The 15,810-nt window shown below is 37.4% G+C and overlaps 1 protein-coding gene across 1 annotated transcript in view; it reads left to right on the top strand.

The window, feature by feature from the left end:
* The first annotated feature begins 5,704 nt into the window (after window positions 1-5,704).
* The window catches only part of LOC150102569 (alpha-soluble NSF attachment protein-like), a 183,397-nt gene continuing 173,291 nt past the window's right edge, over window positions 5,705-15,810 (top strand). Inside the window, exon 1 of the mRNA XM_090398810.1 lies at window positions 5,705-6,017. Coding sequence (XP_090254936.1) covers window positions 5,926-6,017 — 92 coding nt within the window. The 5' untranslated portion in view covers window positions 5,705-5,925. The remainder of the gene's footprint in view (window positions 6,018-15,810) is intronic.

Here is a 15,810-nt window from a genome sequence, read left to right as displayed (position 1 = left end):
CGCAAAGCTCACAACACTGTGCAAGAAATTCACCGACTAACTGAACATATCGTTCATGGTTTTAACAGGCACCTTCACACTGCTGCTGTGTTTTTGGATGTTGCAAAGGCCTTTGATAAGGTCTGGCATCAAGGCCTTATCTTCAAACTAATTGAAAACAATATCCCAATTAAACTAGTGAAACTCATATATTCATATATCAATGAAAGATACATGCAAGTAAAACTCAACGGAATTGTTTCTTTAAGGCGCAAAATTCTGGCGGGAGTACGTACCTGAAGGTTCTCTTCTGGCCCCAATACTTTTCACAACTTAAATGGCAGATATTCCTCTCAATCCAAGAACAACTACTACGGCCCTTTATGCCGACGATACCGCTATTCTAGCTAGATCACTCAGCCCTCGCCTAGCAATCACTAGACTCCAAGGAAGTATCAGTGAGCTAGCAAACTGGTTCACCAACTGGATGATTCAAGTGAACCCCCTCAAAAGCTCAGCCATAATGTTTTCAAGAAGAAAAATCTGCAACAAAGAAAACATCCTTCTCTCTGGTCAAATGATCCTATGGCAATCAGAGACCAAATATCTTGGGGTATTAATGGATAAGAAACTCCTTTTCATCAAACACATCAATCTCATTTGCTTCAAATCTTCCAAAGTCATAGCTCAGCTCTACCCATTGATCAACCGTAAAAGCAAATTGAACCTACAAAATAATTGCTTCTTTATCGGATGGTAATACGTCCAGTCATTACCTACGCCTCACCAGCATGGAGTCACACTTCAAGATGAAAAATTTCAAAATTAAAGAGAATCCAAAATAAATGCCTTAGGATGATTTTGGATGCACCGTGGTTCGTCAGTAATTCACAGATTCACCGAGAAGCCGGCACTCCATACATCTCTTCCCTTCTTCGTGATCTTGCAGAAAAATTCTTCATAAAGTCAAGTTCACATTAAAACCCACTAATAGTGCAAGCTGTCAATTACAACGAGACTGATTACTACAAACACAAAAGACCGAAAGCTATTCTTCTCTCAACCGATCATAGCTAACAGAACTGCCCTCAGAGGGCGAGCTTAATTGCTCACAAATCTCCCACTCCCAAACAGCTCTCATTACAGATAAATGGGAATATGAAAAGCACTAGTGATTCACCCATCCTCTCAGTAATGTTATTGGTATTGGTATCACAAAAATACACCGACAGATGCGGCATGCACTAAGGCACCACAACTAGCAACCGAATATCCGCCTAACATCTCCAAAAGAAATACGCGAAATAATTAAACACCTTAAAAATAAAAATGCGCTGGTCCAGACAAAATCACGAACAATATTATCAAACATCTACCTCATAAAGCACTCATGCACATAGTTGCCATCACAAACGCGATGCTCAGGCTCAGCTATTTCCCAAACCGTTGGAAGACTACAGACGTAATCCTGATCCACAAATCAGGAAAAGACCCGAAATTCCCGCAAAATTACCGACCCATCAGTCTCCTCTCCTGCCTTGGAAAAATATCTGAAAAAGTAATCCTGACAAGACTACAAGAAATAGCTGCCAAGAACAACATCATACCAGACGAACAATTCGGTTTCAGACCACACAACAAGTACAAAAATCACAGAATACATCACACACGGTTTCAATTGGAGACAACAAACCGTTGCCATTTTTTTCGACATAGCTAAAGCTTTCGACAAAGTATGGCACATCGGTCTCCTACATAAACTACTAATAGCAAAAGTACCAATACATCTAGTCCTCCTGATCAGCTCATACTTAAAAAATGGAAAATTCCGAGTAAAAATACAAGGAATAATATCCACTGAACGCAAAGTCACAGGTGGAGTCCCACAAGGCTCACTACTTTCCTCCATACTATTTGCCATATACATGGCTCATATCCCACAGAACAAGACAACGTTTTCTGCCTACTACGCAGACGACACAGCCATTTTAACCAGATTACTATGCCCAAAACTGATAACAAAAGGAATACAAACCGCAGCAAATAAACTTGAAATCTAGTTCAAAAACTGGTGGATCGACGTAAACGGAGACAAAAGCGCAGCAATATTGTTCACAAGAAGAAAAAAATCCCCCTGCAACTCAGTAAACATATTCAACAAAACAATCCCATTGGTAACAACAACGAAATACCTAGGAATACAACTTGACATAAAACTACACTTCAATACCCACATTATTATTATTATTATTATTATTATTATTATTTAACGGTGTCTCCATGGAGTCAAAAGACTCATCGCGGGAGACCCGACATTGACACACTAACCATTATTTACACAATACCTGTCATACCTCTCCTTAAATTCATTCACGGTTAAAGCATTCACAACCAGTTCTGGCAAAGCATTCCACCCATTCACAACCCTCCAAGTAAAAAATCTAGTCCTAACACCCTTGTTAACCACACTCTTACACAATCTCCAGGGATGGCCCCTCGTTCTCTCACATCCTGCATTGGTCTTAAGAATATCATCAGTATCAATCCTGTAAAATCCCTTTAACAATTTAAATACCTCTATCATATCTCCTCTCCTACGTCTATCAGCTAGTTTTTGGAGCCCACAGATCATCAATCTATCCTCATAGGGAACATCCCACAGACCTGCAACAATCTTTGTAACCCGCCTCTGAATCCTCTCTACCACTTCCGCATCACCAAGAAATCCTGGCGACCAGATCTGTGCACAATAGTCCAAATGCGGCCTTATAGAGTGGAATAATAACTTCCCTATCCCTGCTAGTTAGTGTGTTCCTCAACAACCATGTAATTTGATGTGATGTTTTGGCAATCTTAGCAATATGCCCTTTAAACTTAAGTTCTCTGTCCACAATAACTCCCAAGTCTCTTGTCTCATCAACTTCCTGCAGTTCAGTTCCGTTAATATAGTAAACAGCATGCGATGTCATCCTCCCGAAGTGCATCACCTTACACTTAGCCACGTTGAACTGACAGCCATTTACCTCAGTCCATAGCGTCAGCCTATTTAAGTCATCCTGTAAAATATCCACATCATTTGAATTGATTATCGCTCTTCCCAATTTTGCATCATCAGCAAACAAGTGGATATTTCCATTCAAGGTATTTCCAATATCATTGATGTACAAATTAAACAATAGAGGACCAAGAACTGAGCCCTGAGGTACACCACTAGTCACTTGCCTTCCTGGACTCAGCTCCTCCGTAAACCACTCTTTGATATCTGTCCGCCAGCCATCCTTTAATCCAAATCACCATCTTCGGATCCAAACCCATTTGCTCTAATTTATGTAACAGAGTTCCATGTGGAATCCTGTCAAAAGCCTTTGCAAAGTCAAGCAGTATCACTGAGTAAGGATTTCCTTTATCCAACTCCACTGTTACTTTATTATAGAACGTAAGCAAATTACTTAGGCAAGACCTACCTTTCACAAAACCATGTTGCCCCTTATAAAGTATCATATTGCTGTCCACCCAGTTCTGAATTCTAATTTTAACTAATTTCTCCAAAATCTTAACCACCACTCCAGATATATTGATTGGTCTATAATTTGCAACATCAGTCTTAGAGCCTCCCTTGTGCAATGGAACTATTTTCCCCTCTTTCCACTCTATTGGCACTTTACCAGAACTGAGGCTTAAATTAAATATCCTGGTTAGAGGAGTTGCTAATTCTCTTGCACATTCTCGTAACACATGGGCCGATATGCCATCTAACCCAATGGCAGTGTTAGCATTAAGGTTCTTTAATATATTAAGCACCTCGATTTCATCTATCTCTATACTCTCATCAGTCAATGTCACATCTGACACTGCACTATCACTACTAAGATGGTACACTTTTGCGAAATGATCACTAAGCAACTCAACTATTTGACTAGCTTCAGTAATTTCCTTACCATCAACACTTTTTAAAGTAATCTTTCCATGGATATTCTTCCTTTTACTAGCCACATAGCGAAAGAACTCTTTAGGGTTTCTTTTGGATTCATCAGCTAGCTTCCTCTCATAATTAGCTTTGGCTTTCCTTACCATACAGGTTACTCTCTTTGCCTGTACCTTATATTGCTCATTGGAACGCTCATCACCTTTTTCTTTATATGTCTTCCACAACCTTTTCTTTATATGCAACTCTTGTTTAATAGTATTAGTCATCCATTTTACTCCTACTTGATTTCTCCTTCTGACTCTGGGAATACAGTCTGATACAGCTTTCTTCAAATACTCCTTGAGAATCTCCCACGCATCATCAACATCTCTCCCCTTGAATTTCTCATGCCATAATACAGCTGAAAGCTGACTTCTCAGCTTGCCATAATCACCAGCCTTGTAATTCCACATATACCCATTCTTAATAGAATATTCAGTTCGTCTTTCAATCTCCCAGGTCAAGACCACATGATCGCTTTCCCCAAGTGGAGACATTGCACACATATGCGCCAAAGGAAGCACAATCATAGCCCAAACATACCCACTAACCAACAGACGCAGCTGCTTAAGCATAGACAACAAACTACTCATCTACAAGTCAATAATAAGACCCATAATAACATACGGATCGCCGGCGTGGAGTCACACAGCACCTTACAACATCAAAAAACTCCAAACAATACAGAACAAATGTCTAAGAATGTCATTTGACGCCCCATGGTTCATACGAAACACACAACTAAATCGAGAAGCAAATATACCGACAATTCTCAAATTCCTCCAACAAACGGCCACAAGTTACTTCACACAAGCAGCCACCCACCAACCCAAACCAACTAATAAGGACAGCAACAGATTATAATGATTTCTAACTATAAACCACACAGCCCGAATAGGGCGAGCACCTGCTCAATAACTACTCCCCCTCCCTCAAGAGACAGACACACAAGACAAAGGAAGTAAAAGCCAAGGGCTTGGTTCTCCATCACACCAGTTTAAGTCACAAGCTTATTCTACCTTTACCATGAGTTGCCATGACTTGCACTACTAAAATCCTATATATATATATATATATATATATATATATATATATATATATATATATATATATATATATATATATATATATATATATATATATATATATATATATATATATATGTAGAAAGTATTTTAACATATATATATATATATATATATATATATATATATATATATATATATATATATATATATATATATATAGGATTTTCCGGTTATAAGATTATATCCTACGACGCTTGTCGCACCTCACATTAAAGACTAAAACTCAGTCTGTATATACACACACACACTTATAGTTATTATGTCTGTCATTATCCTGCCTCATAGCCTTAGCGGGTCCCGAAAAATCGGGTTGTTCATCCTGCAAAGCAGGCAAACCAGCCATGCATACGCAGTTAAAAGACACAATACACAACCTCATAGCCTTAGTTGCTTCTGCCTCTGTCCAAATCAACCAATCCAGACCAGACTAATGCGGCTTCGACATTAATTCGAAAACAAAAACTTATTATTAGTCATTCACCCATTTGTATATTTGCTACTTCCTTACATAACATATTGCACTCACCAGTTGCCGTGGGTAAACGGATTATTATTATTATTATTATTAATTCAATCTGAAATTATGATTTGTGAAATCACTGCATATCCACCCCCTTCCTCAACTTAATCATTTAAACACTAGAGGAACTGTTAGCCTACTAAAGCATTACGTCAATTGGCGTGATTGTAATATCAGAGTTATATGTCTGTATTTTTTGTTTCTTTTATTATTATGATTTTTTGTTTATTCATGTGTTCTGGATTGTTAAGAAACTACTGCTGAGAACTCGGTGTGGTGTATTTTTCTTCGTGATGTTTTTGTGAAAAATTTGAACCGATGCTGCTTTATTTTATATAGTTTTATTGAATGATACCTTTTGAGTGTTTACTATGGCAGATAATGAACAGAAAGCTATCCAGTTGGTGTCAGATGCTGAAAAGAAATTAAGATCTGCTCAAGGATTTTTCGGATCAATTTTTGGGTTAGTAATTAAGTTTCTGGAAGAAGTTATTATGAAAATTAAAACTATCAAAAGTAATTACCTATTGTAACTATTAATATTTAGTGTAATCACAGTAAGTCGCTTCTGTGGGCATTAACTCTGCTTGTGTCTGTTTTTTAAGCCAGCAATATTCATCATTTCGATTCTATTAATTTTAGACTTAGCTTTCGTTGGAATTCGGTGTGAGAAGGCCTATGAAAAAGTTCTTGGGTTTTGTTTGTACACATACACGTGTTTCATATGAAGGCGTATCCAATAACCATATGAGAAAAAAATCTTATGGTAACCTTATGCAGTCCTTAATTTTTTTTTCTTCTTCTTTCTTTCAAGGAGATGGTTTCATACATTAGAAGGAATGATAAAACATGGGCACTGTCATCAGTCCAATATGTTAGTTGTATTTGAGCAGTTTTCTAGTGAAGTAGTGTTTTACGTAACTTCCGCATACTGAGGGTTAAGTTTAAAAGCTCATAAAATAGTGCTGTCAGCATGTGGTTCATTTTTTCAAACATTTATATGAAAATTCATTTAAGCAGCCTATTATAATTATAAAAAAAAAACAGGAATATGCAGATTTAACAGCAGGTATAGATTTTATATATATAGTGGTGAAGTCATTATCACACACAACCTTGCCAGAACTCTTAAATTGCTGAGATATAGTGGAAGGCCTTGTGTAACCTGGCTGAAGGGGTTGGGGGATAATCACATTTTGTTAGATATAATGAAACTAGAATAATTTGATAAGAAAATGTGATGGAAAATTTTGGTGAAGTAAGACATGCTTTCTTTATCTTCTTTATTCTTAACCAGAGTAAAGATAAGGAAATGTCTTACCTACTTTGTTTACAAAGTTATTATTTTGTTTAAATAACCTGTTTTGGCCTTTGACTAAATCATGTTTATAGTGTACTTGAGTTGCCCTTCATGCTATCTGCTTCTTTCCCAAGATGCTGATGTTGAAAAGATTGAGGTGTAGTCTCCTCAGAAGTGATGACACATACAATGAATAATTGGATTCTTGTGTTATTGGATTAAGCTCATAGAATTCCCTCAAGCCTTTGCCATTAGAGAATTGCAGAGGTCTTGGTTAGGTCAGCCTGGGGATGATATTCAAACTTTGTCACCTGGAGATTATGTAGTAGATATAGGCTGAGTTATTATATATCAAGAGTATAGCAAGGATGCACCCTGTCACTTCTGCTTTTTAATATATATATATATATATAATTATAACAATTGGAAACAGCATAACCATTTGGTTTACAAATAAACTCAGAAATAAAGATAAATGTCATTATTTGTAGATGATCAAATTGTATTAGCTACATCAGTAGCTTAGTAAAATCATATAATTAATTTAAAAATGACTTTTAAAGGAGAAAACCCAATAAGAAGTAAAATAGTGATGGATAATAAAATATTAGAATAAGTAAATATTTTCAAATACCTGGGATGTGATCTATCACATGAAGATGAAAAGATACAGACATTAAAATATCAAATTTTGTTAAAGTAAATGGTATAATAAATAATATATTTAAGGCATTTCTAGTTGAAAAGCACACTAGGAGCAGAATGTATAATGTTCTGTCTAAACCATTTTTATTATATGAAAGTGAAATGTGGACCATAAATAAAAATAATGAAAAACTGATTCAAATAGAAATGAAACTATCAAAAAAAAACAAAAAAAAAAACAGCTGGATGTATCAATTGAGACCATAAAACAATGAACAAATCTTCCATTCCCTGAATATAAAACCAGTCAACTACTATATAAGTAAACATAAACAAACATGGATAGAACATCTAAATTGAATGGACAGTAATAGACAGCCAAAAATGCTATATGCATATAAAATAAATGGAAAATGAAGAATTGGAAGACTAAGAAAGCAATGGCATGAGACTGGAACAGGCTACTTGGCTCAATATTCATGATAGGAAGAAGATGTAGGTAAAGGAAACATTATTAACATTTGGCCTGGTTGGCCAAGTGGTTAAGCCTATCTACTCTCTAGCCAATAGGCTGCAGGTTTGAATCCCGTTGTGGGCATGGATGTTTGTGATTGTGTGTGGAAATACTAATGGTTTGCAGTAGATGCATTGGTGTAGTTGCAGTCGTAGAGTAGGTGCTCTCCCTCGATTAGTCTCTGGAGGTGTCACGTAATAATAATTGACTTTAAATATTTATTTTTGTGTGATTCCCACCACCGAAAGATTGTAACCTTATAGTACATTACTACTATGGATGTGCAAAGGATTTGTTTTTGCCTATTTTTCTTTTAATTATTTTTTTTTTTAATTAATATGTATAATTTCTTCACCTGGTCAGGAAACCTCCCCAGGCTGACCTAACCAAGACCTCTGCAATTCTCTAATGGCAAAGGCCTTGAGGGAATTCTATGAGCTTGATCCAATAACACAAGAACCCAATTATTCATTGTATGTGTCATCAATTGTATGTGTGTGTGATCTCTAGAGCACTAGAGATCAAACATGGATTTTTATCACACCTTCAATAAGTAAGGCAGTGATTTCATACTGGGTGATGAAATTCAGCTTCTGCATAAAGACAGTTGTCTAAAGCAGAATTCAGACCTGCAGCCTGTTGGTTAGAGAGCAGATAGGCTAACCTACTTGGCTAACTTGGTTGGTATTAGACCATTATTTTGCAAAAGGATATAGCTTATGTCTTTGTAACCCATGAAGATCCTGTGACTAAGGCAGAATATTTGTCTAGTTAAGCGAAGTTAATATCTCTAGATGTGTTTTTTTCCTCTAAATAACATCAGTGATAATCAACATCTTAGTATCTAAACCAGATTACATTCACATATTCTGATTCATTCTTTTGGCCTGTCTGAAGCATCATCAATTCTGATCGTGCTGATTTTGTTAATTTGCAAACTTTTGTTGAAGATTTGGAGTAATATGCTTTTCTTCCTATGCTGTCTGGCCTTTCCTTGTGCTGGAAAGTAGATGCAGCCCTTCTGGGAATGGAGAAAGGCAACAGAAAAAAAAAAAAAAGGCAACAACAGCAGATCACTAAACCAAGTAATTGGTAAAAAACAAAGAGGAGACTCAAGCATTATTTTGTAGCCTAATGAGATGAGAGACCAAAGAGAACAGACACCTTTTGGCTATTTATATATGAAAATATGATCGATGCATTACTTCAGCCTTGATATCACTTCTTGGTCTGTCTCCTGCTGATGAAACCTCAATAAAGGTCAAAACCAGTCTGGGTAGTGATCCTTTCCATAATGCATATCATTATTATAGCCTCCGTAGTGCAATTGGAAGAATGACGGTACATTGCACCCTTCGATTGGAATAGGCTGAAGTTCGATTCTCGTCGTGACAGGAGGAATCTTTATCTGGAAGATTTCAATCGAAGGTGAGTTAGCCGATCTCATACGGAGGTAGCAGGGTTTTTTCTCCCGGAAACTCGGGTTTTTCATCCCGCATACAGACAAATCGGCCCTTCAGAACACACGCAATTGACAGACAAAAAATATTAGTTGTGGTGGGCGATAGATGGCATTGATGGAGATGATTCGTAGTAGAAGTTCGATGTAGTGGTTGAGACAGTTGTAGGTATCCTCCCGCGATGAGTCTTCGGACTCCTTGGAGGTGTCAGGAATAATAATAATTATAATTATACATGTACGTAAGGATGTGTACTTTGCATTATGGGTTCCTAAGGCAAGTGATGTGAAGTCATTAACCTCCACGAGTTGCCCATTCATGAAATTACTTCACGCACAAACTTTGTTTGCTTACACTTGGATAAAGGATTAAACGGAGAATATAATTTTTTCTTGGCATCTTTAATTTATTGTATAACCAACTGAAAAACTTTCAATATCTTGTTTGTATGACTAAATGTACATCATTTACATTGTGTTAATGCCACAAATCTTAGTGAAAGAGATAAGGAATCACCTTTCTGTAATTATTATTGTTTCATTCACATCTTCTGTTGAAATTTGTGTGTGTGTGTACAATCTTCACTAAAACTGAATTTGGGTATGTTGTCTTTCATTGTTGGTGTGGAGGAAGAGCTTAGTGATGACCAGTTTAATTTGAGGTCAGACTCATGGACAGTATGAGAACCAAGTCTCCTATCCACATATGAGTCTTTTGACTTCATGGAGGCCTGAATAATAATAATATGGTCTCATCATTTTTCCCTGCTTACCACTATACTTGGTTTCCCTTCAGGGATGATCTGCCATAGCAAATGTCTTTTTATTTGCAGGATTATTCGCTAGCAGGTCTGAAGTTGTTTGGTCCCTGTACTGTCTAGCAGCTTGCCTTGAGAACCATATTACCGATGTAGACTTAGATGCAAGAGAGAGTGGGGGGGAGGTCTGGATCTCTACAGTGTATTTGGCATCTCCTTGAATGGAGGAAGGAAGAACAGAGGTTTGTGGGAGACTGAAATCCAATCCCTTACTCTAATGCTCAAATATGGGAGTAGCCACTTTTTTTGTTGGTGAAATGGATGTGAAAATTAGTATTTTTTTGCAACTTTTTTTATTGCAGTTACACTATGATTTGTTTCTTATTATATTCATGGTTCATTTTGGTGATTATTTGAAGAAAAGTAGAGACATTTGAGATGAAACACTCTTGGACCTGTGGCCCAGACAAAAAGTGCTATTCTCCTTGTTGTACTGTGGCTTTGACAGTTTCCCTCTCAGATTCCCCTCTAATCTTGCAGAGTGCATTTGATTCTTGGCTAAATATTACTTCAAAGTTAAGGACTGACTATTCTGCAAGATTGGAAGGAATTTGTCTATGATGAGTCTTTGATCTGTGACGACTCATTGTGGGGAGGTCAAATGCTCACAGACCACAATAACTATCCTGCCTTGACTTGAACACATTCAGTGTAAGAGCACTCGCTATCACTCTGGCAAGGCATTCCACTCATTCACCACCCACCAAGCAAAAAAAAAATCTTTTTTTTTTCACCTCTTTACTCACTTGACCTTTGTACAGTTCTCAGGGTGACCTCTTGTTCTCACGACGCTCATTATTTTATGCAATAATTTTCTCTAGAAATTTGTAGAAATAATAGGCTCCTCTCACCAGCTTATACATCTTAATCATATCAAACCTTCCTCCTCCTATCCACCAAACCCTGAAGACCACATTTCCTCAATCAGTCCTTATACTCATTATTCCAGAGTCCTGAAACAGTCATAGTTATTCACCTCTGCACTTTCTTCAGTGTTTTTCTTTCACTAATATAGCCAGGTGATCAAATCTGAGCACAGAAATCCAAATGAGGCCTAATTAGCACCTTACAGAGTGGAGCTGTTACTTCCTTATCTGTACAAGTTGCCGTTTTTTGCATTATAGCTACTTTTTTTGTGTAAACCTTACAATTTTGCAATGCGTTCCCCTGAACTTCAGTTCCCTATTTAACAAGATGCCCAGATCCCTTGCTTCGTCCATCTCCTGAAGCAAAGTTTCTTCACTGTGGTCAATCTCATTCCATCTTCTCAGACCGAAGTGCATAACTTGACACTTAGCGACATTGAAATGCCATCTTCATTTTTTGGCTCAAAGCACCAACCTATTCAAATCCTCTTGTAACAATACATCAGGACTTCCTGATATACACCTTCCTAATTTAGCGTCTGTAAACAACTGAATATCTCCTTTCGTACCATGAACTATATCGTTGATGTATAAGTTAAACAACAGTGGTTTCAGAACAGAACTCTGTAGCACTCCACTTCTGACTCTCATTTTTTGGGACATTGCACCCCCATACACAATTTACTGACTCCTATTAGTCAACCAGCCTTGTAACAAAGCTACCAAATGACTATCCATCCTTATCCTACCCAATTTTAACAGTAGTTTATCATGCTGTACATGATCAGATGCTTTATAAAAAAATTTAAATAAATTACTGTATAATCATCTCCCCTATCCAATTTGCTAGTGTCCTATTTTAAAATAGGACAGTTACTGAAGCAAGACCTCAACTTAAACCCATGCTGTTCAGAAGTCTTACAGTACTGTATATTGTGTACTCATGAGACATGGTGCACATGTTGAGCTTACTGACTCCCAATGAGGTTTTATTATTGGGTGCCATATTAGCAGCCTGTCCATGCTAGCAATTGCAAAAAAATTTGACCTATTGTATGTTGTATGTTGAATAACGTTGCTAATGTACACAGGATAATACGTTGTACATATTATCTTGTGTACCTTGTAAATTCATTAAATTATTTAATAAGCATGTTTAAGCCTTTCTATGAGAATTCCAACACCTATTGTCAACTGTTCAAGACATTATTAGTAAATGGAAGTGTGTGGGCCAGTTGCTGAGCTATTTAAAAAGTTTGATCTTTTTTTGAACACTCCTCATATTCTCTACAAATGATTTGTTTTTCCCTTGTGTGGTGATATCAAGTTTGACAGATATTTCGCTAAGTTTGAGGTCAGAGAATCTCTCCCATCTACAATTGACTGTAACAGAATATCTTTTTTTGTGTATTTTTGGTGTACCATAAATTCTTTAGCCCAATGGATGTTTTGATGTCAAAAGTTTTTTTAAAATTCTTCTAGCCAATTAGGTCATTTTTTGATCAAGTCATTGGTTTTGTTGTGTGCCATGTGGGATCCCTGACTAAGGATGAATAGATATTGGAATCTTCTAATATGCTGTTCATTTTTCTTGTATTCGTCTGTATTCATAACTACTGTTGTATTTCCTTCATCTGCCTTGATTATTACTATGTTTTTATCTCGTTTTAATTCTTTAAGGGCTATTAACTCCAATTTTGGTAAGTTTCTACATCGTAATTTACATTTTAGCAGTAAGTCTGAAGTTTGTATGATGCAGATGAGATCTGATGAATCTCTAGGAAGATTGCATATTCCTTTTTCAATTTGTGCTATGATGTCTATTTTTGGAATGTTCTGTGGAGATAACGCGAAATTAAAACCTCTCATTAGGAGATTTTTTTTTGCATTTTTGACAGGATTTTGGAAGAAAGATTAACAACAATCTTATTATTATTCAGGCCTCCATGGAGTCAAAAGACTCATCGTGAGAGGTCCTTTCTAGGAAACACAGTCTATCAAGACTCATCGTTGGAGGTCCCCTCCTAGGAAACACAAAGTTTATCATACCACTCCTTACATTGACCTTTCTCACTCTCAGCACTCATCAGGCAATGCATTCCATTGTTCAACCACCCTCCATGCAAAGAAACCACTATTCACCATCTTGCTCACAGCTTCCTTTCATAACTTTTAGGGATAGGCCCTTGTCATCACTCCTTCCCACTGTTCAACCAAGTGAAAGAACTTCCCAGTGTCAACCCTGTAACTACCTCTCAACAGTTTAAAAGTCTTAATCATATCATCTCTCCTTTTTCTATCCACCAAACTCTCCAGTCCACATTCCCTCAGCCGATCCTCATAACTAACATTGTACAGTCCTGAAATCATCTTTGTTATCTGCCTTTGTACCATTTCCACAGTTAATTTATCTCCTTCAAATCCTGGGGACGAAATCTGAGAACAATAGTCTAAGTGTGGTCTGATCAGGGTCTTATACAACAGATTGATAACTCTTTTATCTCTGCAGGTCAGCATCCTTCTCATTATTGTAGCAATCCTCTGTGTTACCTTCACCACCTTTGCAATATGTCCCCTGAATTTCAGGTTTCTATCAATCATCATTCAGATCTCTTGTCTCCCCTACTTCTTCCCGTATAGCTCCTTCAGTAGAGTATGCAGCGTGCCATCGATGTGTCCCAAACCCCAAGACCTTACATTTTGCTGCATTAAATTGACACCCCATTCATTTGCCCATCTGTCTAGCTTATTCAAATCCTCTTGCAGGGCTACCACATCTGCACTATTACTAATAACCCTTCCCAGCTTCACATCATCTGTAAACCACTGACAATGTCATTGATATAAAGGTTAAACAGCATAGGTCCCAGTTCTGAGCCCTGTGGGACCCCACTTATAACCCTCTGCCTCCTTGAAACTGCTCCACGATACACAACTCTCTGACACCTATCAAACAGCCAATCCTGAATCCAGTTGACCAACCTGATATCCAAACCCATGTGCCGCAACTTAAATATCAGCTTATCATGTGACATCCTGTCTAAATCCAAGAAAATGGCAGTATATGCCTTTCCCTCAGCTACTGCTTTTGTAACCTTATTATAAAGGGCTAGCATATTACTAAAACAAGAGTGCCCCTTCACAAATCCATATCGATTCTCATAGATAACATTACCCTCATCTGCCCAATGCTGTATACGGTGCCTAACTGATTTCTCCAAGATCTTAACAACTACGGATGACACACAAACTGGCCTATAATTAGACACTTCCAATCTGCTTCCACTCTTACTTATGCAATGGCACTATCTTACCTTCCTTCCATTCCTTGGGCACCTTTCCCATAGCCAGACTTTCATTGAAAAGCAAGGTCAAAGGAGCTGTCAGTTCTTTAGCACGTTCTCTCAAAATTCATGGTGAAATACCATCCAGTCCCACAACTTTACTGACATCCAGAGTACTCAGTATTTAGAACACACATTCTCCTCCTGCACCTCTAAACCTCGAACCTACCCTGTCCCTCTAGTATCAAAATTTACTCCTCCAGGATGAAATACTCCAATAAAATGTTCATTGAACAATTCCACTATGTCCTGTGCATCAGTCACTCTATTCCCATTTTTATTCCACAATGTCATTCTTTCACAATCATTTCTCCTCCTACTGGCCACGTAGTTAAAAAAATTCCCTAGGATTTTCTTTGGATTTCAGTGCCAATTTCTTCTCATATTCCAGTTTCACTTTCCTTGTCATACTAGTCACTCTCCTGGCCAGTGTCTTACATTCTTCATCTGCTCTTCACCTGTCTCCTTATATCTCTTCCATGGCCTCTTTTTCACATGCAGTTCCTGTTTAATATTGTTTGTCATCCACTTTACTCCAAATTGTGTCCTTTTCTTCACTTGTAGAATACAGCTTATTATTGCTGCTAACAAATATTCCTTCACAATTTCCCAAGTTACTAATGATATCCCGGCCTTCCAATTCCTCCTTCCACGAAACTTCAGCAAGTTGACGTCTAAGACTATTATAATCACCTGCCTTATAATTCCACATATGTTTCCGCCTCTTTGATACTCCTGCATTTCTATTCATCTTCTGAGTCAAAACCATATGGTCACTTTCTCCAACTGATGGGAGAGATGTTATCTCAGTTATTATCAACTCTTCTGATGCTATGACCAAATCCAAAACTCTTGAACCTCTTGTTCCCTCTATTGCATGTTGCCTAAGACATTTGTCCCTCAAGAATTCTAGAAATTCCAATCCCTTATTGCTACATGCATCTTCCTCTCCCCAATTTATACTGCTGTAGTTAAAATCTCCCATAACAATCATTCTTCTTGCACTTGCCAAGCTCAACTGTCTAAACATCTCCTGGTCCTCACCCTCTGTGCTCCTTGGTTTGTAGTAACACCCCACTAAGTATCCTTTCTTGCCCACTTTTAGACTGATCTAGATGTTTTTCTCTTGTTGAAGCAAGTTGAACTTTCTTATCAAATTATATTTCTTATGATTTGCAACTGCTGTAGCTTTGTTGGATGTAATTCTATCAATACTATCCCATATGTTGGACAGTAGCAGTGTAGCCAATTCACTGCTATATTAACTGGTCCAACAGTAGCTGGGCAGCACTTAAGCAAAGCCAATTTCT

The sequence above is a fragment of the Typopeltis vanoorti genome, chromosome 10, assembly GCF_054136105.1.
Source record: "Typopeltis vanoorti isolate ZY-2024b chromosome 10, IOZ_Tvanoo_1.0, whole genome shotgun sequence".
In the NCBI taxonomy this organism is placed as follows: Eukaryota; Metazoa; Arthropoda; class Arachnida; order Uropygi; family Thelyphonidae; genus Typopeltis; species Typopeltis vanoorti.
The sequence above is the reverse complement of the archived record's forward strand: the minus strand, read 5'-3'. Positions and strand labels throughout refer to the sequence as shown.